We start from the raw sequence: 25165 nt of genomic DNA on the forward strand, positions 1-25165 counted from the left end.
GCGCAGTCGAACTCGAAGGTCTTTTGTGTTTCTGGAGAAACATTTCTAAGTTTTTTTTGTGTTTCAATAGAAACGATTTCAAAGGTTTTTGTGTTTTAAGAGAAACAATTTCAAAGGTTTTTTGTGTTTCAAGAGAAACTGTCTCCAAGGAGGCAAAATTTTGTTTCAAGAGAAACATATTCAAAGATTTTGTTTCAAGGGAAACTGTCTCAAGGAGACAAAACTTTGTTTCAAGGGAAATTGTCTCAAAAGAGACAAAATTTGTTTCAATAGAAACTGTCTCAAGAGAGACAAAACTTAGTTCCAAAAGAAACTGTCTCAAGGGAGACAAAATTTGTTTCAAGAAAAACATATTCAAAGATTTTGTTTCAAGGGAAACTGTCTCAAGGGAGACAAAATTTGTTTCAAGGGAAACTATCTCAAGAGAGACAAAATTTGTTTCAAGGGAAACTATCTCAAGAGAAACAAAATTTATTTCAAGAGAAACTGTCTCAAGAGAGACAAAACTTTGTTTTGAGTAAATTAGTCTCAAGCGAGAAGACACATTGTTTCGAGAGAAATAATCTCAAAGCGATCGATAATATGCTTGTTCCTGCATGTTAAAGAAATCCTTTCAGAAGCTCTAATTATTGACTTAAGGAAGTAAAATCTGTGGATGGCATGTTTGCTGTGACGCTAAATCACTTCATCGGGCACGATATCCTTCTTCGTGAAGTTGAAATCGTGGATGACCCCTTCGTCGTGAAGTTGAGCCTTGAATGAGATATCCTTCATCGTGAAGTTGAAATCCAAGTATTGTTTGGCTTCGAGTTAGATATTCTTCGTCGTGAAGTTGAAATCTAATCTCGAGCAAATTGTGTCGCTTCCAGTCCAATATCCTTCGTTGCGAAGTTGAAAATGACTCTGAATGAAATTGGAAAGTTGTTTGCTGAGTCCAATATCCTTCACTGTGAAGTTGAAATTGACTCTGAATGAAACTGAAAAAACTGTTTGTTGAGTCCAATATCCTTCGTTGTTAAGTTGAAATTGACTCTGAATGAAACTGGAAAGTTGTTTGTTGAGTCCAATATCATTCGTCATGAAGTTGAAATTAACTCTAAAAGCTGCAAAATTATGTATGCAAAAAATGATGAACGTGATGCTCATAAGTATGTCTAAGATGCATGCAATATGAATTGGCTCTTGTTTTATCTCCTGGGTGGAGTCTCGTACTTTGTCTACCGATCTGGTCATCAGAATCGATCGTGCCCCATTTTCTTCTCGGGTTTCAGTTTCAAGGACCTTTCATATTTGAGACTGTCATGTTTAAAAATGTTTTTATCCTTTCTCTTATTTTAGGAGGGAAAATATGAGTATATAAAAATTCTGTAAAATATTGTTCCTTAATTCAGGTTCGCAATCGAATCAAATCTTAAACATGAGTTCAAAGAGTATAAAAGGAATCAATAACTCCTTTAATGCATTCAGAGTATAGCTCGTTGACAAATATCAAAATTGATGAGTTGGTTTCAGGTTTGCCTTATTTTTTCTAAGGTTTCAACCAAAAAAATGTCAATTTTATATGTCATTGCAACATGCCTTTTTCCTTTGGCTTGGCATTTTAATAAGATGCAGACAAAATGACGTAACTAGCATAATCAATTACTAGACCTTCTATTTCGGTTCTCTGAAATCTTTCATTTTTCAAGCTTCGTAGACTCCTCTAACAAAGGTAGTGGAAATATCGGTCTAAAAAAGAAATTCCTAAGTGCTCGTATAAAGTTTATTATAACAGGTGTTCCTTAACTCCCTTAGTTAATCTTTACCGAAACTCCTTATTTAAATTTGTCATTGTCTGGCTAGCTGAATCCATAAAGCCGGGGCGTTTAACCAGTTTCTCTAGAGGGACAACTCAATATATAAACACCTTTATCAGGTTAGCTGAATCTTATCCATAAAGCCGGGGTGTTTAACCAATTGCCTTAGAGAGAAAGTTCAAGCTTTATTGTATAGATATAATCACCTTTATCAGGCTAGCTAAATCTTATCCATAAAGCTGGGGCATTTAACCAAATACTTTAGAGGGACAACTCAAGCTTTATTGTATATATAATAGTATAATCTGGGTATACGGATCCAATTTCTTAAGATTGTCAAGAAGAACCTGTTATAGTCTAGGTTTTTTTGAAAGTCAAGGAATCTCACCTTTAGAGTTCAATTTCCAAGCAACTGACCTAAACTAGATTTACCTACTCGACTATTCCATCTATGAAGATCATGATCATCATTGAACATCTTAACTAAAAAGCATAGTAATGTATTATGCAAAAGGATGCCCTATGTTGTCCGCACCATATGAAAAGAAAATGTTATATTGGTTAATTACAAGAGCAGGGTACGGTGTTTGAGGGTATATTCTGGGTAAGGTCAAAGTCCTTGTTTTAAATCATGTTACTTTATCAAAGATCTGTAACTTTGAATCATTTACAGAGTTTATTAATTCAGTTGATATTCAAAGAATTGCAAGTTTGCAAATGTGATTCATTGCTCGTCATCATTAAAGTAACATAAATTTATTCAAATGTTCTTACAAAAACTTGAGAAAAAATGAAAAAAAAACTCAAACAGAATGCCTCAAATGATGAAATGATCTTCCTCACTTGGATGCCCCCAAGTTGTTGAAGTCGATCCAGTTCTGGTTACGCATCTTCTGTACGACTCTCTTGAATGCGTAACAGTTCTCAATTGTGTGCCCTAGGACATTACCGTGATATTCACAATGAGCATTCTCATCATACCACTTGGGGTATAGGGGCTTCATGGGTTCCATCGGGTATGGTGACACTACATGGGTGTCAAGAAGTTTCTGGTAAAGCTCTTTGTAGGTCATGGGAATAGGGTCGAAATGTTCCCTTTCCCTCTTTGGTTCTCTAGAATCTTGTTTAGAAGTACCTAACGGTTCAGCTGTAGTTGATTTCGGTTTGGAGATTGTAACACCTTTACTAGCATGGTTGAAGTTGTTAATCTCTCCATCCCTCTCTCGCATAGGAGGCTTCCTACTGGCTCCCCATCCTTAATTTTTCCTTGCTTTATGGCGACTCGATCATTTCTCCGGCCATAACCAAGTCTGAAAAGCTTCCTGATGTGATCGCAACCAGGTGTCCGAAGTATGGAGCCTTCAAGGTCTGTACGAAAAGCTTCCGGGTTTTCTTTTCATCTAAAGGTGGATGAACTTGCACAGCCAAGTCCCTCCATTTTTTTGTGTACTGCCTGAAACTCTCGTTATGTTTCTTTTCCATGCTTTGTAGCATAACTCGATCTGGCCCTATGTCATTGACATGCTTGTATTGTTCCAGAAATGACTTGGCCAGTCCTTCAGGTCTTGATATTTGATTGGCTTAGCTGGTTGTACTACCGGATCGCTGAGCCCGACAGACTCTCCTAGAAGCAGTGGATTAGGAGTTGGTCATTTTCTCCATATCCTGTCATCTTTCGGCAGAATATGGTGATGTGAGCGGATGAGAAGCTGTTCCCGTCAAATTTCTCGAATTTGGGGACTTAAATTTCGGAGGAAAAGTCTGGGACTAGATTGAGCTCCACGGCATCGACTCCAGGGTAGTCATGGTCTCCTTTAACTACCTTCATTTGGTCCTCCAATTGCTTGATTTTCTCATCCATCTTTTGATTTGTCATCTTCGTCCGAATCTGATATATGGTAATAACCTGGAATGTTCTCAGGGTTAAATACAAAGGACGAGAGCTTCACTTTTGCAGTAGATGAGTCCCCTCGAAGTTCTGGTAAGATTTTAGGTGAGATAACCACTTGTGGGGTAGGTGGTACAGTTACCCTTTCCGGTGAACATGCCCAGGCACACTGGTCTATTGTAGGCCAACTAACTTGGCAACGATATGATCAACCAAGGACTCTTGGTTTTTCATGATTGTATTCAGAGTACTCAGACTACTCTGGTTTATCTTATCTTCTAGTTCTCTCTTAATTTCAGCATATTCTCCTCGATTTGTGTAATTATGGCTTTCATCTTCTCTTTTTCAAGCGGGTGTTATGCGGATGGGGTGTGTCCAATGCTTGAGGCGGTTTATCCAATATTTTCTCCTTCTGATGAGACATTCTTCCATTAGTTAATGCAAATGCAAAGGAATGAAAATAAGAAAATGCAAAATATGTCTAAATGCATGATGCATGAAATGTCCGAGGCATTGATCCAAAAATGTGTCTGTTATTATGAAAAATCCTTATTGGGGACAAAAGTGTTACGTCTGGAGAGACAAAAAAACATTTTAATGGCATAGATTCGAGCAACCCCTGATAAGCTGATTCATCTTCCGTCTTTTTTGTCACTGGTTGAATATCTTGTCGAACCGTTCTGGCTCCTTTGCTAAACTTGTGTAAGGGACGAGCTCCTTGCCCCAAAAAAAGGTCTCGAAGGACTGCATCTCTGACTTTCACTCTCTGTCGAGCTTGTTTTGAAAGTGCCATTGGAGCCCTCCATCCGAAGTTTATCTTTTTCCTTGAATTTGCAATAATGGTCTCCAGCTTAACTAGGGTTTCGCCATCTTGTTCTCGTAGTTTTGAAAAGACCATCCAGTCAATAACCTTTTCCTCGTCTTGCCCCTACAACCTTTGCCTCTGAGTATTCTTTGACTACGACTGGACTTCTGAGCTTTTCATCTCTTTGTATTATAACCCCTTTGTCCATTAATGCAGATTATTCATGTTTAACAAACACGTTTTTGGTGGATCAACACCTCTTTTAAATGATGCGCATGATGAAAACAAAATAAAAGAGAAAAAAATAAAAAGAGTTAGTGAGGTAAATCAAAACAATAATAAAAATGAAAAATCCTACCCCACATAATATCTACCCCACATGCTTATTATTCTTACTCGGACATGATCTCTATCCCGCATGCTAATTTCAAGCAAATCCTAACCACATATATGTCTAGTTCGCATGCTTTGAACAGAAAGTAAAGCAGGAAACAAAGTAACTTAGGGTTTGAAATAAGGTTTTAGGGTGGGCTCTAATTCCATGTACTCTCCCGGTTTAGGTTCTAAAAAGGTACTCGAGTTCTCCTTGTCGGTGCCCCCTTGGGCTTGCTAAACCCTTACTCCTAAGCCCATTACAAGCTTGCGTGGACTAAGTTAAACTCGAGAGGATACATTCCCTTATGTTGTGCGGTGAATAAATTTATACGAATACATAAGTTATATGAATCCCGAAGGTTACTTGCTAGGCCTGTGCGGAGAATAAATTCTCACGAAGGCGTCACTTTCGCCCCTACTTAAATAAGGTTCGAAGCTCGGGTATAGAGCCTTAGATGAAAAACAAGTTTGGAATGCTGAAATCATTAGAAAACGGTTAGTGCAACTATTTACTCGAAAATATAATCAAAAGTAAGCAATAATGATCGAAATGTTACCTTAAAATTTAAACTTACCCTTTTCGTTAAAAAGACAACTAGAAATTACTTAGCCTGACTCACTTACCTGTCCCCAGCATAGTCGCCAAGTTGTCGTGACCGCCTTTGGATTGGGCTCGGAATTAGGCTTCGACTTGAAATGAGTGGGTTAGGAGTCGCCACCAATCATTTTAAAGCGATATTAGGGAGATCAGACACCATCTTACCTGATCTGCGTTGTACCAGAAACGTGTCGGGTTCGGGAGTCAGTTACGGTCAATGAAGGATTAACACCCTTGAACTGCCCTTTTGGTACCAATTAATTTGTCGGTTGTTTTTATAAGCGAAAATTAAAAATTAAAATTAAAATTTAAAATACTCGATTCGAATTACTTACCTTTGATCGATTGTAATTTCTATACCAAGGTCAAAAATGTTGGAAGAAAACATAAGAATGAAAAAATGATAATAACAATAAATCAATAAAAAACAATAAATCAATAAAATCAATAAAAATTAAAAGTAAAAGTAAAAATAAAAATAAAATAAGTAAAACAAAATAATAAAAAACCTAGAAAAATAATACCAGAAAATATAATAAAAGAAATATATAAAAAGAGTAAAATAAAATAAATGGACAAAAAGGAAATAATAATGAACATAACATACATATATACTAAATAAATAAATAAAAATAAGAACAAAACAGAGAAATTGAATATGAACGGACCAAATTGAAATAAAAATAAACTTGGATGATTGAGGCATGAAATCTCCCTTTTAAATCATAAAAACACGTGCAACATTAAAAAACTAAAGTTTTGGTTCTTAAAACCATGTCTCGTCTATCTCAAATTCAAAAGAGGGAGAGGCTTTGGAATTGCAGTGGTCGAGTGTGTCTACCGATGGGCTTGGTCTTCGTTCGATTCTATTTTTCACGGGGTGTTTTATCTCAACGTTGGAAACACGAATCCAGCCTCCATTTTACACGAAATGGTCGATAAAATTTTCGGCTTCCCCTCTCTCGGTTTTTCCAAATCGTTGCCCCTTCCTCTGATTTTGGTTCCTCGTTTTTCTCTGTGTGTTTTCTTCTTGATGCTGGAGTCTATTTATAGTCTAAAGAAACCTATTTTTAGCTTATATTTAGAGTCCTACTTGGACTCAAAATACTTCGGTTTTAGTGTTTCAATAGGACTCAAATACGTTGTTTTTTTCTGAATCTCACTAAATCGAGATTGTTAAGTATGGGGCCTGTAAAAATAATAAAATAATAAAATAATAATAATAATAATAAAATAAATAAATATATAATATAATATAATAAAATGTTTTTGTAGACCCAGACAAAAACGGGTGTTTACAACTGAGCTTCTCAAAGCTCACTCTTTTCCTCACCATTTAGGTTAAAAGAATCAAACCAGTGCAGCTATCGGCATCAGTATAGGAGTTCCATCGACGTTACTTGCGGAGTACAGTGCATGTGTATTTATAAATTGTTTTATGATTTTAAGCGTTTTAACAAAAAGTTAAATTTTTCTGAGATTTTTACGGTGGGTCGCTCGGTAGCCTTAATGTGACACCTCGGATCGGGTCACCCGCATCGGTCTGTGGGTGTTACAAAAGCATTCACTAAACCAACTTATACTGTCATTTTAACATTTCAATTCACTGGTCTTTTATAGGATATCAATACCATACCTTAGTACCAACCCATAGATATCGATGCCAAACTGAGCACTAAAGTTACCTAAAATACATTGTTTTTGGTATCAAGCCTTCGATATCAATATCAAACGAACAATATTGATACCCCAAAAAACATGGTATCAATACTACCACAATAAAATGTCTAGATTTTACCTTACAAGGAATAGTATCGATACTAACTCATATGATATCGATAATCAAACCTAGAAATATCGTGTTTCACTTGTAAATAACCCTTAAACTCATCCTAAATACTTTTTAAGGCCTGAGTTGATTATTGAATCTTATAGACGTACATAGATGCAATAATAATTATTTTGACAGATTTCTAACATCCAAATCATTTATAATAAATTCACGCACCAAAGCTCTCAACATGCTTAACCACGCCCATACAAGAAAGCAAGCTCAATGTACATGATCTACAAGTTGTATGAAATATTTAAAGTGTGTTGCCTCAGCTCTTAAGTAGCTCAAAACCTTTCCATCTCAACAAAAAACCAACTTCTCCTTACTTTTTTTCTTGGAGATCTCACACCTATTTTTCACTAATCAAAAGCGAAAAAAATGATTCTAACATCAAAATGTTGAATTTAACTTACTAATCAACAAATACACTGTAGCGAATCCAGACAAAAACATTAGAAGCTTTTTAATCTTAACCCCTCCCCCAAAGAATCCCAAATGATCCAAGAACACCATTAAAAAAGATGGTGAGCTTATTTTGGTGCTTGTGCTCTGTAGATGAAGAGAAAAGGTGAATATTTTGTTCTAGTTTCTTGCTTTAGGAGGGAAAAGAGACGAAGAAATAGAAGAATAAAGAGAAGATAAAAAGGAGCTTTCGAGAGAAAAGAGAAAAAATGCTTTGCAAAAAGCCCTCAAAGGCCACGCCACATTAACTCAAGAATTAAGATTATCGTGTTTAGTTAAAGGAATAAAAGATTATTAGAATATATTTGACCAAATTGTCCTTATTATATATATTTGTTTTTTAACAAGTTGAAAATATTTATATATTATATTTAAAAATAAATAAATTCATAAAATTTATATAATTGTTTTTACAAAATTGAAAATATAAAAATTTAATGAAAGGATAAAATTTTATTTTAACCCTGAACTTCATATAAAATTTTAATTATAGTTTTTTTTGTAAATCTAAAATAGTTTAAGAATAAATTTGTAATTTAACATTCGTATAATTTTTATTATTCAATGACAGAATAATGATATTTTTGAAAGAAAAAAAAATTAAGGGTATTTTAGTCTAAAATGTCGGTAATCCAACAATACCTAAGGAAATGAGGTAATGACATTCCCGGTAATATACCCAAAAAACACACTATTGATAATGTAAGATTATCGGGAATGACATTCCTGGCCAACCAAACGGGAAAATGTGGATTTCATCCCTATGGGAATCTCACATCCCCCAACCAAACACACCCTAAAAATACAAAAAGAAAGTGACAGAGAATGAGATCGGAGTATATGGGAAGGGTTGTCTTCAATGTTGGAGCTGGAGATCTGAAGATGATATTAATAGGACTAGTTGCTTTCTTATTTTTCCCCATCTTCTTCTTCAGGTTGTCCACTTTATGATGTTAAGAGATATTTTTGTGGCTCGAATGTGACCCAAGTCAGTATGTAAGAGAAAATAAAACAAAAGCAAGTATATATATATAAAAAACAATTGAATTAACCGTTGAAAGTAGGGGTGAATTTTGATTAAGTCGAGTTGAGTCAAAAGATTTTGAGTTATTCGAATTGACGAGTCCTATTTTACAATTCGAAATTAATATAAATTTTTTTAGTCTAGTTTATAAAACTTGAGTCGAGTCATTCGATTCGAATTTTCGATTTTCTTTTTAAATTTAATTATTAATATTTCTAATATTATAATATTATTTGGTTCCACAATATATATATATATAATCAATTCTTTTTCATATTGATATATATATATCATACAAAGTCGAGGGACTCGACTCAAACTTGAAAATCAATTCACTAATTACCAAAATTTCAAGTCATTCGAGTTACTATTCAAGTTATTACAACTTGATTTGAACTTAAAATTTTTCTAGTCGAGTCTATAAAATTATAACATGAAGTCATTCGATCCAAATTTTTTTAATCAATTTGAATAGAAAATTTTAATTTTTTAAATCGATACTTGAAAGGAAGGCAATGCCTTAGTGCCTCACGCGCTTCATTAAATTTTCCTTGCCAAACTCAATTAACCATTTTTAACTCGCTGTGCCTCAACCTCAATTTTTTAAACACTGTTTATTTTTTTTTATTATCAATTATAGTATGCTAATTTGGTTGTGCTTTTAGTTTGGCATAGGCTATGGGCGAATCTGAGGCAGAGTGTCACTCAGATCCGATCCAAATTATCTGCCCTATTTATTAAAAGGTAAACTACGTGTTTAGTTTTTAATGTATCAGTTTTGATCTGTTTTAGTACCTCAATTTTTATTTTTTTTAAAATTATACCTAACATTTATTTTTGTTTCATATTAGTACCAACCGTTAAACAGTTAACGACAGAGCTGACATGATACTTCTTTATTTGGGTAAATTATATGGTTCATCGCTCAATTATCTTCTCATTTCTATTTTGATCACTTAAATTTAAAATTTTCAGTTTAATCATTATACTTTTAAATTACTCCTATTTTGATCACCAATGTGAATTATTTTATTATTGTTTTTAGTATGACATGGACAATTTATTATTATTTAATGTCAAATAAGATTTATAATAAAAATTCTTAATCTTAACACTAAATCCCTAAACCCAATGCAAATCTAAACTCATCCTTAACTTCTTCATCTTCACGAAACAAAGAATACACCAAAAACTCAGACAATCCCTTATTTTTTTCTTTCATTTCCTTCTCTTCCCTTGCATGAGGCAGTGTACGATTGAGAAAAACTACACACACACAAAAAAAAATATTAAGCTTGTTGTTCATACTTATCTCCATCAAGTTCTTGTTCTTTTTTTTTACTCTTGTCATTTTGATTTTATGATTAGGCACATGAAAGTAAAAATGGGGTAATATTGTTTTTGTTTGATTGGTGATCTAGTGACATGGATTATCTTTATTTTGCCTGAAAAATAAGGGAAAGTACAAGAAGATAAGTATAAGTAGCAACTAATATTTTTTTCATACTTTTCATCTCTTCTTTGTTTTAGTTTTAAGAGGAAATGAGAAAGCATGGATGGCAGCTTCCTTCTCATCCACTTCATGTGTTTTCCCTTTTATTGTTGCTATTTTTGTTTTTATATAACAAAAATTATGAGTTTTTTTTGTTTCAATTATGGGTATTGAGCAATGTTTACATTTTTCTTAACTTGTCTTTGTGAAGGTGGTGGTGGTTGTTGTATTCTTGACACTTAAATTCGTTTCTCTGTGTTCATTTGTTTCTGGTTTGTAAATGATTTGTTTTCTGGGGATTGTTATGTGATTGTTAAATAGTGATGTCAGTGGGGTTGGGGTTTAGTCGTTTAGATAGATGATTGGGGTTTAGAGATGAAGGGTTGAATTAAAATTATAAATTCTATTTACTATTTTATTTTAAATCTTATTTGATATTAAATATTAATTAATTTTCCATATCATGTTAAAAATAATAATAAATAGTTCAGGTCATGAGAGTGTGACTAAAATAGAAATAACTCGAAAGTTTAATGATTAAATTAAATTTTTTTAAAATTTAGTGACCAAAATAAGAGTGAGAACATATTAAGTGATAAATTGTATAATTTACCCAAATAAAAAAGTATGTTGCTTGCGATCAACTTTCTAACTGCCGATTACGAAAATGAAACAAAAAGTAAACGTTAGCTATAATTTTGAAAAAATTGAAAGTTTAGGTACTAAAATTGAACAAAAATAATAGTTTAAGTACTAAACGTATAATTTAGCTTTTATTAAGTTGGATCTTCATGTTCGAGCTGGTCTATTAGAACCTTTGACATCCTCTTGAGTAAATAGGGATGTTAGATTTTATATTAGAGGATAAACTTGAATTTATAAAATTTTAGATAGCGAAAACAAAATTTTAATAAAAAATATATAGAAAAAATCTAAAATATATAATAATTTAAATTTTCAAAGAAAACGGTTGTCACTGCCTATCTCTCTCAATCCATCACTGCTCTTGAACCTGGGGTTAACTCTAGTATTGACCTACTTGCACTTGGTGGTAGTAATCGTGCAATATTGATAGTTTTCAAGAGAGCTTTTGAAGCTCATATTGGACCTGCTAGGTCAAGGGATTTGACCGATAGGCTTTGAGCCAACGAAGTTTATTTTTTTATGTATTTTTTATTGAAAATGTATTTTCTTCCATAAAATTTTAGTTAATCCCCTAAATTTAAATTTGTTTCCTAACATAAAACCTTATATATGTCCCTTCTTTTCTCAATTGTAATTGAATTGTCTTAGCCATTTAATATGATATCGATTATCTTCAGTTAAATAAACTAGTTATTAAGAATAAATATATATCGTCAAGGATAAATGGTTTGTTCGACCAGTTCATGGGGTCATATTATTCTCTAAAATTAATCTAATATTTAGTTAGGTAATACCAATTTAAGGTGAAAGATTTTGATGTATTCAATACAAATTCTTAATTATGCCTTTCGTGATATCTTATTAATGTCATTTGGTGTATTTTAAGTCTAAGACTAGCACGATGAACATCATTGAACAATCTGCAAATACTTTGGGTGAAAAAATTGTACCCAAAATTAAGTAAATCCAAATTCTAGTAAATTATAAATTAGCACATTCAAACGTTTAAATGCGAGGCTTTTGTTCGTCTTGTTAGAATACGCACACGTGAATCCGACATGCAAATCTCTCTCTCCTACAGCCACCTATAAACTTTTAAAAATTGAAATGGAAAATGTGTACATACCTGGTTGTGAAATGAGAATACAAATTATAGGGTAAACTACTTGAATGACCACCCAACTATGGGGTTGGTATCAAAATGATCACCATTTTCAAAATTACATCAATATGACCATTGAACTATTTAATTGGGGTCAATATAACCACTCCAAGTTAGTATTTAACGGATGCTTACGTGGCAGTTAAACATTAGTATAATTATATATTTAATCCTCAATACTTGTACATTTAATCAATTTGGTCCTAATTTTAATTTTATTTAATGAATTAACAATCCAAGCAAGATATGACACGTCGCCATTAAATACCAACCCCATAGTTGGGTTTACCCTATCATATATATATATAGCAACAAGAGCAATACCCATTGTGAAAGTATAGATAAGACGTATCATCTCAAGCTTAACCTGGTTAGGATTATCTCAAACTTGAACTAATTGAGAGTATTTTTTTATCATCTATGTTCGTTTTACTATTTAAAATTTAGGTAAATTACATGTTGAATACTTAAATTGTTACTTTTATTCCGGTTTGCTATTACTTTTATTTCGGTTTAATGTTTAAATTCTATTTTCTTTCAAAATCATATCTAATGTTTAGTTTATAATTTATTTTGACACCCATTGTTAAAAGTTTGATAAAATTGTTGGTGTTGTATGTTTTATATTTTTCATGATGACGTGACATTACCATGTCGTGATACATCAACATCACCGTTAAGTTTTTAATGACGAAAATGAAACCTAAATTAAACATTAGGTATAGTTTGAAAAAAATAAAGTGTAGATTCCAAAAAGAATAGAAGTAATAGTTTATATACTAGACATACAATTTACCCTAAAATTTATGATCATCATTTGTAGCATGCCAGGGTAAAAGAATTGTTATTCCTTGAGGTCCCAGGTTCGAGCACCAAGAATGTCAAAGGTGTGAACGTATAATATCAAATGATTGAGAATTATCTTTGAACATATATTACCTTTATACTTACCCCAAATTAAGAAAAAAATATAGAGGGTAGAGCATGAACCAAACGACGTGTTCAAGTAAACCCCATCAAAATTAATGAACTTATCACCGACAATGCAACTTTGAAAAAAAGTTTCTCCGTTTAAGCAAACATTGAATGCATTGTCTCAGTTTCGAGTAGAGAATCTGCAACATTGTCTCGCATCTAAACGAATATAACGAACATTAGAAATTAGAGATATCTATAAAAGAACATAGATTCTTACAAGAAGCACGTTTTACTTTGTTAGGATTTTGAATCTACATAGAACACACATAAAAAGCTCAATCTATTACAATCTACAAACCTGGTTTTTTTTATTTTTTAAATCACCTAAACTCCCCAAATTCATTTCACAAAATGTTAGCTAGCCCACGATTATTTAACCCCAACAGCTCACATAATAAGCCATTAATGCTTGATGGATGGAGCTTGTTGTCTTACCTTTTCCTCTTGGACTTTAAGGAAGTCACAGATTGAGAATTGCTATGCCAATTGCGCTTCCTCTGGTTAATGAACCAGTTGTTTATCTGCTTCAGTTGCAACCCTGTCTCCTCCACTAGTTTCGCCTTGTCATCTTCCTGTAATTATCGTCCTATGTGAACCTCGAATCCACACCCATAATAAATTGGATAAAGTACACAAACGGTTCCGACTATAGCCTATTTCAGTCCCCACTATTAGAAAGTTATGAAGTGATCCTTCGACTATAGGTTGTTTCTTATTTGAGTCCTCTGATTGTTACAAAGTTACAGAATAGAACCTACTATTGATATATTCTAAAATCATCATTTTCTATTAAAAATTTGACAGCAATCTGAGATGAACGTTAATTTATTGATTGATATATGATAAAATTTAATCTCAAAATCTCAAACGATCATACAACTCAAATGGTTATAGGATCTTATTTTATCATATCTCAGTCAGCAAGTTAAAGTTCAGTTCAGACAATCGTCAATCTTTTAACGAAAAATGTCGAGTTTGAAAAATATGAATAGTCGGGTGATCATTTTATAATTTTTAATAATTGACGGACTCAACAAAGCAATACCTTGTAGTTAAATGACCATTTTTGTAACTTTTGATAGTTAGGGGACTCAATAAAGCAACACCCTATAGTTGGAGACCATGTGTACTTAACCCTAATAAATTATAAGGTAAAATACATAAATAGTCCCTTGACTATAGGATACTAACTTATTAAGTTCTTCGACTATTAAAAATTATAAAATGGTCCTTTGACTATCTTTCGACTATTAAAAGTTACAAAATGATCACCCGACTATTCATTATGTTCCAAACTCATCTTTTTTCATTAAAAAATTGGCGATTGTCTAAGTTGGACGTTTACATGATGACTGAGATATGATAATAGTTTGAGATTCTGGGATCGGATTTTATCATATCACAGTAAGCATGTTAACATTTAGATAATAATACCGCCAATTTTATAACGTAAAAGGACAATTGTAAAACATAATATATAGTCGGGTGATCATTTTGTAACCTTTAATAGTCGAGGGACTCAACAAAGTAACACTCTATTGTCAGAGATCATTTTGTAATAGTCGAGGAACTCAAAAAAGCGGTACCCTATTGTCGAGGGACCATTTATGTATTTTACCCTAAGTTATAACAGTAGAATAGTGGTGATGCTTACAGTTGGGTAAGGCCATTTTGAGTGTTGCTGCCACCAGTTCTTGAGCACTGTGGTTGTGTCACCGGGTAATTTTCCAGCCCTTCTTTTGCGTAGGATTTCCTCCCTCACGTCCTCAATTCTTGATTTGAAACCCTGTAATAGACAAACGGATCATTTTACTTTTATTTGCTGTGATGATCGAATATGAAAGATAGAACACCGTTCACGTTCGGCCAAAGGACCTGTTTGAGTTCGATCTTGAGCTCCTGACGGACCCTCTCCATTAGAGACCTTTCGGATTCAGTGGGAAGAAGGGGACCAAAACCCATTAAATCTTGGCCATCAGAGGCAGATTGGTCCAAGGAGAAGTCCATTTGCAGCTCATCCTCATCATCTGACATTGTTGCACCTGTACCTTCACCCAAGCTCACCCCTGCAAAAGTGGGAAAGGAAATTGTGGTCAAATTCTATTATAAATTGTGGGTTTAGTTATGGTATTTTTATCTTCTCAATTTTAAGTTCTTTACTTCTGTAAATTTCAAATTTTTTATCTGCATAATATGATTACATTACATGGACTTAAAATGATAAAATTGAAAAGAAAAGAAAAAACTAAGTCTGTGACTTATGCATTAAACAAAAAATTAATAACAGAATTTGACTAAACAAATTCCATTACTACTAGTTCATGTTTTCTATTAATCTAGGATAATTACAAATAAAAAATCATAATATATATCATTTATAATATTCTTAATATATTTTACATCAACCTATTCAATTCAAACCTATGTATAATATTTATACCTATACTTTTAAGAATTATATATATTTCATAATAACAAAATGAAAAAAAGAATCGACTACCATTAATTTATGAACATGTTTCATCTTATGAACAGACTTGACAACAACTTAAAAGGGGGAAAATAATTCTAAAAATTTAAAATACCTTTAATCTATTTTATAGAGATCGAGGGGGACAGTTGTCCCACTGCTTAAATGAGGCAATAAAAAGATTAGTCCTTTTTAGATCCACACATTACTACATGATCATGACATGTGATATACAAATACATATCATGTCATCATCCCCAACACTTAGAAATACCATGTTGATAATGTATATATATATATATATATATGCTCCACCAATGTTTTGGATTTTCTTTCTACAAGCATGCCATGACCTAATCAAGGATGGAACAAGGTTATAAGATAATGTTTTTATCTTCTAAAATCTATCTTCATAACATAAAGTTTTATGCTCGTTTATGACCTCAATATAATACATAAGAATCAGTTACATGACTTTTATAGGATAAATTACATATTTAGTATCTAAACTATTAATTTTGGCCCGTTTTAGTACCTAAACTTTCAATTTTTCCAAAATCATACCTAAAGTTAGTTTTTGTTTCATTTTAGTACCCCGCTATTAAAAACTTAACACATCGACTACCTAAATTATCGATTTGAGTTCATTTTAGTACCCAAATTTTCAAAAAAAATTAATGTTAAATTTTGAATGGGGTATTAAAATGAAACAAAAATTAAATTTTGGGTATGATTTTAAAAATTAAAATTTTAGATACTAAAATACACCAAAATTAATAATTTAAATACTAAAAGCATAATTTAATATATTATATATATAACTTACTATCACATACATAATTCAGAATACATGTTGAATGATGGTAATTACCTGCATAACAAAACTAGAATGTTCATGGGTTTTTACACCGTATTTAGGGTCAATAATGCAGAATTAAAAGGGTATTATGAATTGAATTGAAAGTTGATTACATAAACAAAACGTGGTAGGTCTGTAGAGTTGAATAGGCTGGGGTCAACATCTGATACGTACTAATGGCACTCACAAAGGTGTGAGGCATGACTGTCAAACTGATATCCTCAAACCCTATAAGCATGAAAGAACTGCCTACTTTTCTCTGACACAAATTTAGCAGAAAATTGTGAATGACACGAATATTATTGCATTAACTTATGCGAATTTAGCCACTTCTGTTCTGATATAATTTATCATGATTGGTCCACTTCATTCCATCCAAAAGCAACCTTAGAATCAAGTTTTGGATATGGTGGGAGGGGTCATCTTCTTCCTCAAAACTAACTATTCCCTTCCAAAGCCACCCTACCCTAAGCTACCATGTATGACTTTTATTTGTAGGACCTAAGCCACCCACTTGTGGTGGGTACGGACTCTTAAGAAATTACCCAAATATTATGAATCCTTATCCCTTCATGCCTGCTTACCAACCAGAGATGAAGCGCAATACACCATTACTAAATATATATCTTCAAACTAACAGACCAATGATATTATCAAGAGTATATGATTCTGTCCAAAAACCAGATAACGATGGAGATGTGGTTCTTATCTATATAATAATCCCGTACGTTTGTTAGTAGGATATAATGCTACAGTTAGAAAAAATCTTAATTAAGCAGCTAATTATGTTTAATTGTTTGAAGGGGAAAAAAAGAGAGAGAGTAGGAGGGGACAAGACAAACCGGTGAGAGCTTGTAAGTTATTTTCGATTTCACGGCAAGCCATGACAGCTTCAACGGCATGGACTCTGACATGTTGTTGAAGCTGTTCTTTGAAAGTACATAACACTATTAAATATTGTGCCTGCACCCCAAACATGTCCAAAAAATAAAATAAAAACACCATAAACAACAAAAACCACTTCCCCATGTAATAAAAAAAACAGAAGAAGAAAACAACAAGAAAAAATATATAAAATCACAAGACTATGTGACCAAGAAGAGATGAACTGACCAAGAAATTGTCGAGCTCTTGTCTTTCATGGGGTGATAGAGGATAACCGTGTTGTTGTTGCTGTGAAGCATACGATCTCAAAACGTTATGAGACTGCGCTAACTGAGCATCAATCAAAGACAGCTGGTCAATCGGTGTAGCAACACGGAGACAAGACACATGAGCTGCTAAAAGCTGTTCATAAAGCGGGTGTGTAGCTATCTCCGCCTTAAGCACACGGTTCTGGTCGCCGGAAACAGGCACTTCCCCTCCGCCTCCGCCGCCTCCGCTTAACCCTCCAATCCCATCGCTTCCACCACTGCTCACCATGCCTAACCCAGCCGGTTCTTGCATTTTCTCTGAACCCCAAGTACTAACGGGAAAAGTGGGTTTTTTTAGAGTGAACTGAACCCTGGTTTTAACGGAAGAAAGAGAATGGAAAACAAAGAAAAGAAAGGCAGATTGTTTGTGTGGTTAGTGTATAATATCGAGAGCGTCGGTATATTGGGATCTGAGTCACAAGACTTTCTGCACCACCCTCGCTTCTGGTATATGTTGCAGAGTTTTTTTACTTTTACATACACAGGGAAAGTTAAAGCATGAAAACAATCAATCAATACATATAAATGTCAAAAAGAAAAGCATCTATTTTTATATTGAGGGGGAACTATCAAAGTTTTCTTGCTTTGGTTGAGAAAAGAGAGAAAAGGAGGCTATGGAATCATTATTATTTGGAAGAAGAAAGATCAGATAAAACAAAGGGAAAATGAATTACCCAATAGATAAAGCTGTTTCTATCCTCTCACAATTCATTTTTGGGTAAAATATACAAATGGTCCCTAGACTATAAGATGTTATTTCATTGAGTCTTTCGACTATTAAAAGTTACAAAATCATCTCCTGATTATAGGGTGTTGCTTTGTTGAGTTTCATGACTATTAAAAATTACAAAATAGTCACCTGACTATTCGTATGTTTTAAATTCATCTTTTTTGTTAAAAAATTGATGGTCAACTGAGTTTGACGTTATCCTAACGATTGAGATATGATAAAATATGATTTTAGAATATCAAATGACTATATAATTCCCACAATTTCAAAATCAGATTTTATACTATCACAATCAACATATTAACATTTAGCTCAAACGATCATCGTTTTTCTAACAAAAGGATGAACTTGGAACATATGAATAATCAGGTGACCATTTTATAACTTTTAATAGTTATAGGATACTCTATAGTCGATGGACCATTTATGTACTTTACCATTTATTTTTTTATTATAAATTATTAACAATAAACTGATTTTGAATATTTTTATTTGTTATACTTATATTTTAAGCTATTATTGTATTTAAGCAAATGAGAAAAGTGTGTAGTTTGGTGATTTAGGTAACTATTACTCAACCTTTGAGTTTTTTCTTAATAGATTTGGATTAGTTCATGCGATTCAAGCTTGTTAATCATAATTTTGTTCTTCTTTATATTCTATTACCATATATAAATTCCATGTGTATGACTTATCAGGTAAGGATATAAATTGGATTATTATAATTTCTAATTATTGTATATTTTTCCGATAAACAAATTAGAAAAAAATACCATCTGTGACCATTTTTGCAATATTGTGCAATTGCCTATAATAAACACAAAAAATCTAAAATTCCCATAGAAAAAGCAAGAAAGAAATGCACTTATTCTATTAAAAAAAGAATTACACACATTAATTAAGCATTATTTGGAAAGCCAACCGTCCATTATATGAGAAAATTAAATAATAGGAAAAGCAAATACCAATAATAAAGGCAACTTTTAATTTACTTCATTTTTTGTTTTGTTATTTAAGAAAGTCGGCTGAGATTGAGCTGTCAGTTGTCACCGTTCTCCCTACTTTGGTTGGTGCTCCCTTTTTATTTTACTTTTTCTAATATCAATTGCTAATGAATAGTATTATTTATTTGTATTTTGTTTATAAAATTCATTTGCAAATTAAGTAAGGGTGTGTTTGATAGCTGAAATTTTTTTTTCGAAAATATTTTTTTATTTTTTTGTGTTTGATATATGTAATTGGTTTTACGAAAAATATTTTTCAGTGCTTGATATATGTAATTGATTTTCGTTCATTTGTTTAGTTTCTTTGTATTTTCTGTAAATTATTTTACCATCTGATTTTTCCATAAAATATTTTCCTAACTTTTCATTTAGAGTATAAGCACTCAAAAAATATTATTTTATATATTTAATATTAAATTAATATTTTAATAGCATTTTAACAAAAATATTAATTATTAAAATATTTATTATACAAACAATATAATTTTAATAATAATATATTTTAATATTATATTAATATATACTCATATATATCATAATAATATATGATATTATATTTTTAAATAATACTATTTATCTATTTTTAAATAATTTAAGAAGAAGAAAGTCAAACGATCAGTCAAACATGTTGAGTCATCTGTTTTAACGTGCCACATCAGCATTCCATTACTGTAGTAAGATTGTTAACGACTGTTAACATCAAGTGACAATTTTGTAACAAACAATAATGTCAGTGACTGATTTGTGACTTTTAAAACATCAGTGGTGAAAACGAACACTAACTCAAACATTAGTAACCATTGGCGTAGTTTATCCTAAAAATAATTACATTGTTAAGTCTTGAATTTCAAATTTGAAACTTATGTCACCTCATATGAAAAATTATATAAATCATTTGAGTATTTTGGTTTCAAACTTTTTCCTTTATTTATTTTTGACTTATAAAACAAATTAGCTCCTAAAGTTGTCATATTCGGTCAAATTAACCTTTAAATTTGACAATTTTGATTGAACTGATTTCTAATTTTTTTGGGGGATAACTTGGGCCATGAACTTGACAAACTTTGTCAAATTAGTCTTTGAACCTTTTGGGTGTTTGAATTGGCCCCTACACTTATAAGTTACTAGCTAAAGTTCATGAGTTAATTTGACTAGATTTATCAAGTTTAGGGATCACTTTGTCAAAAAAGTTCAAGAGTCAATTTTATTAAATTTGTAAAATTTAGGGGCTAATTTGATCAAAGTTTCAAATATATAAGTGTTATTGTGTTTGAAACCTTCGTTTTGTTTTTAAGTCGTAATTATTCAATAATATTATTTCATTATTGTTGAAAATAACTCAATTAGAAATAGTAATTATTTCATTTTTTTACAAGAAAAGTAAAAAATTATTATTATTCCTTGAGGTTTTAGGCTCGAACACAAAGAATATCAAAATATGAACGTTTAATATCAAATTATTAAAATTATCTTTAAACATATATTATCTTCTACTTATCTTAAATTAATAAAAAATATTTTAAAACTGAAAAATGAAATATATTATTTATTTATACAATGGGGTTAATGGGGTTGTGTCGGGAGAGAAAATCTTTGAGGTTGGTGGTAGGCCCCGCCTTTAGGACAGTTTTAGGCACCGGGTCCTACTCGGTTTGTGGATTTTAGCAACAATAATTAATGAGATTATCTCAAGTAATAAAAAAACATGGAAAATATTGGTAGCTTGTTTTCCTTACTTTGCTTCTTTTGGTGCAGTTGTTTGGATGTATATTTTCTTTAGTTATGATTCTATATACACATTTTCGTTTTATCAAGTAATGTCTCATTTATAGAAAAGTATGCAAATTTTTGTGCATCTAATTTTTTTTATAGCATCCACTTCCTTAAGAATTATTAGAGAAAAATAATGTTATCTATAGAGATTAAATTATAGCACCAAATGCTTCACAATAGTAAGATTCTAAATTTTATATGAAAAATCAAAATAAAAAGCCTTTGAAGTTGTTGATAGGGAAAAATGGATAGTGAATTTGTGATGGTTATTGGTGGTTCACATCTTCTAATTTGAACGGAGAGCCTCGGTTTGTGTCTTGGTGATGGATAATTTATTGTCGGCGTTAAAGTGATGTGTCTTCGTGAAGAGGTAGAGCAGTTAAGATGAGGTGATTTTATTGAGGTCACATCTCGTTTCTTAGTCATGCCTGAGAGGTTATATAAGGACTCGTTAGTGCATCTGTCTGTTGTAGGGTTATAATGGCTACCTGTAGGATGATAGTGTAACTCCATTAACCCGTATACATCCCATAATATGAGTCAAAGATGTCACATGACATTTACAATCATTCTATAGTTAAAAACCAATACAATTTTGTTTCTTTAAAATTTCCAATTTAATCCTTTCAATAAAATAATATAATGAATAAAGTCATAATATAATAATTAAACATCCAAATCAATATCAGTTTCAAACATCAACTTAGCAGTTTGATGTTGGTTCATATCATAAGTTAAATGTCTAAAAACTGCCTAATGTGAAATCCATTTCGATAACATATAAAATAAAATTAGTAAATTACTATTCATTCATAATACTATTTTTTCCTAATAATATTTATACTAAGTCCATATAATTTACTTTATACAAACCAGTCTAAACTACGATAATTAAACGATAAAACCAAAACACATAATATACATGTCACTATTAAGTCAAACTACGATAATTACTTTATACAAAGTAATATTTATACTAAGCCCATATAATTTACTTTATAAAAACCAGTCTTAACTACGATAATTAAACGGTAAAACCAAAACACATAATATACATACTATTATTAAGTCAAAAGAGACATCAGAAGATGTTCATACTGATTCTAGCGGTAGATCTGATTCTGCCCGATGATGCTCATTGTACTCCTCACTTCATATGTTTTTCCTTTTCTTTACTTACGTGTCAAAACAATCACATGCTAAGTATAACTTAGTGAGACATTATAAGTAAAATAAGGAGTATAAAATAAAAATAGCATAATAATTCAAAATAATATAATTTATTTAAATAAAACACATGAATTCCAAACCAGCTTAAATAAGTCATTTCATTATCAGTAAACCTGTAAAACCAATATCTCATGATTTAAAATCATGACAACCAATGTCAAATCACAATAACCGATAAAATATTCATTTCCAATCGATCACATATTCAATACATTAACATTTCATATTCATAGTCCAATGTATATCTAAAGAGAATGCAAGGTACGTGAAGGGCGATCTAAATCTATATTATTTTCTTGTTAAATCTTTGATATTATGGATTTATTACTGCTGATTTGGTTGTGTTATGCTTATTTTTGTGCATGATCTAAATTTCCATAATTAGTGGTAAAATGGGTGCATTCTGTATTTTTTTATTATTTGGTCATGGTTAGAGACATGAGCACGACTCTGGGCATGACACGGTTTGACGTGACAGTTTTAGAAGTTCCAGTTAGCAGCAGTTTTCTAGAAGATCTAGTCAGCACCTTCTGGAATATGGACGGACATAGATATCTTAGGAGACTTATTTTTAAATTTTAAAGTTTGAATTTAGAAAACATTTGGAATTATCTTTAGGATTATTTTTTTATTTTAATTTCTATGTTTATCTCTAGGTTTTTAGAGGCTATAAATACCCTCTTGGGGTATGGCTAATGACACAACTCAGATTTCAATCTTTTTCTTACTTTAGTTTTATAAAGTTCGTTTTTCTCTTCTCTTTTCAAGTTTTCATTTTTATTTTATTTTAAGTTTATTTTTTAAAATTCTAAGTATGATTTCTATCATACTTAGCTAAGTTTTCCATAGCCAAAGGCTAAAAGCGATGACTCGATTCTGAATCGTGAGAATCGAAAAGCACCTTATACCCTCTTGGGTTAAATTCTCAATTTTTTGGAAACTAGATTGGCTGATAGTCTTTCTTAAAATCAAAACGCTTCCACTTCAAAAATAGATTTTGCTTGAATGATGTTATGGTTTACCGTTGGGATTATAGAATCAATTGATTCGAATTTCCTTGAACACACTTAGAGAATAAATTGGAATCAAGTTCAACTTTCATAGAGAGCATAATTTGAGTCGATTTTTTCCAAGCGCTTTTAAACTGTTTTGAGTTAACAACGACAATCAAAGTTAATCCGAACAAGGATTGAGATTCTTAAAATTGATTTAGGAAAGTCAATCATCAAAGAGGAAAATGATCTACAAGGATTGAACCTTGCGGACTCAAACTGACATTTAACTAGAGTAAAAATCCTATTCAATGATCGATTAGAATCTGAGGCACGCAAAAGCCTGAGGCTAATTTCATCGTATTGGTTTTTAATTTTATATTCTTATATTCTTTACCTTCCTTTGAATCTTTTTTACTTGTTCAATTTCTCAACAAACACCCTCTTTACTTTACTTATATTTTTTTTGCCTAGATCAAAGATCAAGAACAATCGTTTCAGTATCTGCCTTATTCCCTGTGGATCGACCCTTACTCTCTCTTTACTATTATATTTATTTTTAATGAGATTAAGGATAAATTTATTTGACAATGAAAATGACGTGTTGTCAAATTGGCGCCGTTGCTGGGGACTTCTACAAAAATTAATGATTTAGTTTGTTTCTGATTTTTGACAGGAAAAATCCTGAAAGCTAATAGATTTTGAACCTCATATCGAAGCACTAGCCCAGAGACTACGTGGACTGAAATTCAGGAAAAGAGGAACAACAAGAAGTACAACACCAAGAATCAGATCCAGATCCCGAAGCATCATCTAACGCCAATACCTACGAAGAAGCAATACCCGCCACCACTACAAACATCGAATCACATTTCATGCTAACATCACCTGAATCGATGGACAATCGCACGATCCGAGAATTAGTCGCAACTCATGCGGTCCAACAACCCCTTTGTATCATCTTTCCTCAATGCAAAACTCCGTTTCAAGTTAAGACGGGGCTCATTCACCTTCTTCCTACCTTTAACGGTCTTCCAAGTGAAAGTCCGCATAATATTTGGCATAATTCCACTTATTCTGTTCAAGCATGAAACCACAGGGAATTTCCAATGACCAAATTAAATTGAGAGCTTTTCCATTTTCTTTATTTGGTTTAGCTAAAGAGTGGTTATTCTACTTACCTCCAAATTCAATAAATACATGGGCTGATTTAAATCGAATATTTATTGACAGGTTTTTCCCTGTAACGAAGGCAAACGAGTTGAGGAGAAGCATTTGAGAATTAAACAAAAAGACGGAGAGTCATTTTTGACTATTGGGAAAGATTTAAGAAACTTTGTGCAAGTTTTCGTAACATGGATTAACCGAGCAAACACTCATTCAATATTTCTATGAAGGGATTTCTCCCTTAGAGATGAAAATGGTTGATACTTCCAGTAGAGGAGCTCTAGTCAACATGATGCCAAATACAACAATAGAGCTAATTTTGACGATGGCGGCGAATTCACAACAATTTTCAAGTGAACCCAGTAGACGAGCTCACGAGATAAGTTCTATTTCACTTGAAACTAAAATTGACAAATTAACTGACATAGTTAATTCTCTTATTGTAGGAAAAATTGGTTCAACGAGGCTATGCGAAATATGCACGATGCTAGATCATTCAACAAACTGTTGCCCCATGATATAAAGAGATGCTGTCACACAAGTAAATACAACGAATAATTTTCTGAGACCACTCCAAAGGCCTTACAACCCATACGATAATGCTTTCAATCCAGGATGGAGAGATCATCTATACTTGAGCTATGGGTTAAATCCCATACCAAACAAAGCTTATCAATCGAGGCCACCC

General features: G+C 32.1%; 1 protein-coding gene and 1 long non-coding RNA gene across 2 annotated transcripts; one reads left to right on the plus strand and one right to left on the minus strand.

The window, feature by feature from the left end:
* Positions 1-10526: 10526 nt before the first annotated feature.
* Positions 10527-17352, plus strand: LOC120163534. Its single transcript, XR_005519663.1, has 3 exons — positions 10527-10539; positions 14417-14427; positions 17168-17352. It is a non-coding gene; the product is annotated as an uncharacterized LOC120163534 (long non-coding RNA).
* On the minus strand, positions 13219-18128 carry LOC120163533 (homeobox protein HD1-like). Its single transcript, XM_039173452.1, has 5 exons — positions 17502-18128; positions 17231-17351; positions 14935-15125; positions 14714-14845; positions 13219-13631 (listed from the first exon to the last, which is right to left on the minus strand). The coding sequence occupies exons 1-5, from the start codon at positions 17832-17834 to the stop codon at positions 13491-13493; spliced, it is 918 nt and encodes a 305-aa protein (XP_039029383.1). The 5' UTR covers positions 17835-18128; the 3' UTR covers positions 13219-13490.
* Between the last annotated feature and the right edge of the window lie 7037 nt (positions 18129-25165).

The sequence above is a fragment of the Hibiscus syriacus genome, unplaced genomic scaffold (genome assembly GCF_006381635.1).
Source record: "Hibiscus syriacus cultivar Baekdansim isolate YM2019G1 unplaced genomic scaffold, ASM638163v2 tig00111463_pilon, whole genome shotgun sequence".
NCBI classification, from domain to species: domain Eukaryota; kingdom Viridiplantae; phylum Streptophyta; class Magnoliopsida; order Malvales; family Malvaceae; genus Hibiscus; species Hibiscus syriacus.

Excerpts from the sequence above, each read along its gene's own strand:
- LOC120163533 (XM_039173452.1), bottom strand. The coding sequence starts at position 17,834 with ATGCAAGAACCGGCTGGGTTAGGCATGGTGAGCAGTGGTGGAAGCGAT. Across the intron at positions 15,126-17,230 it reads TAACTTACAAGCTCTCACCG|GGGTGAGCTTGGGTGAAGGT; the intron begins GTTTGTCTTGTC and ends CCACTTTTGCAG. Across the intron at positions 14,846-14,934 it reads TCAAGATCGAACTCAAACAG|GGTTTCAAATCAAGAATTGA; the intron begins GTCCTTTGGCCG and ends TGTCTATTACAG.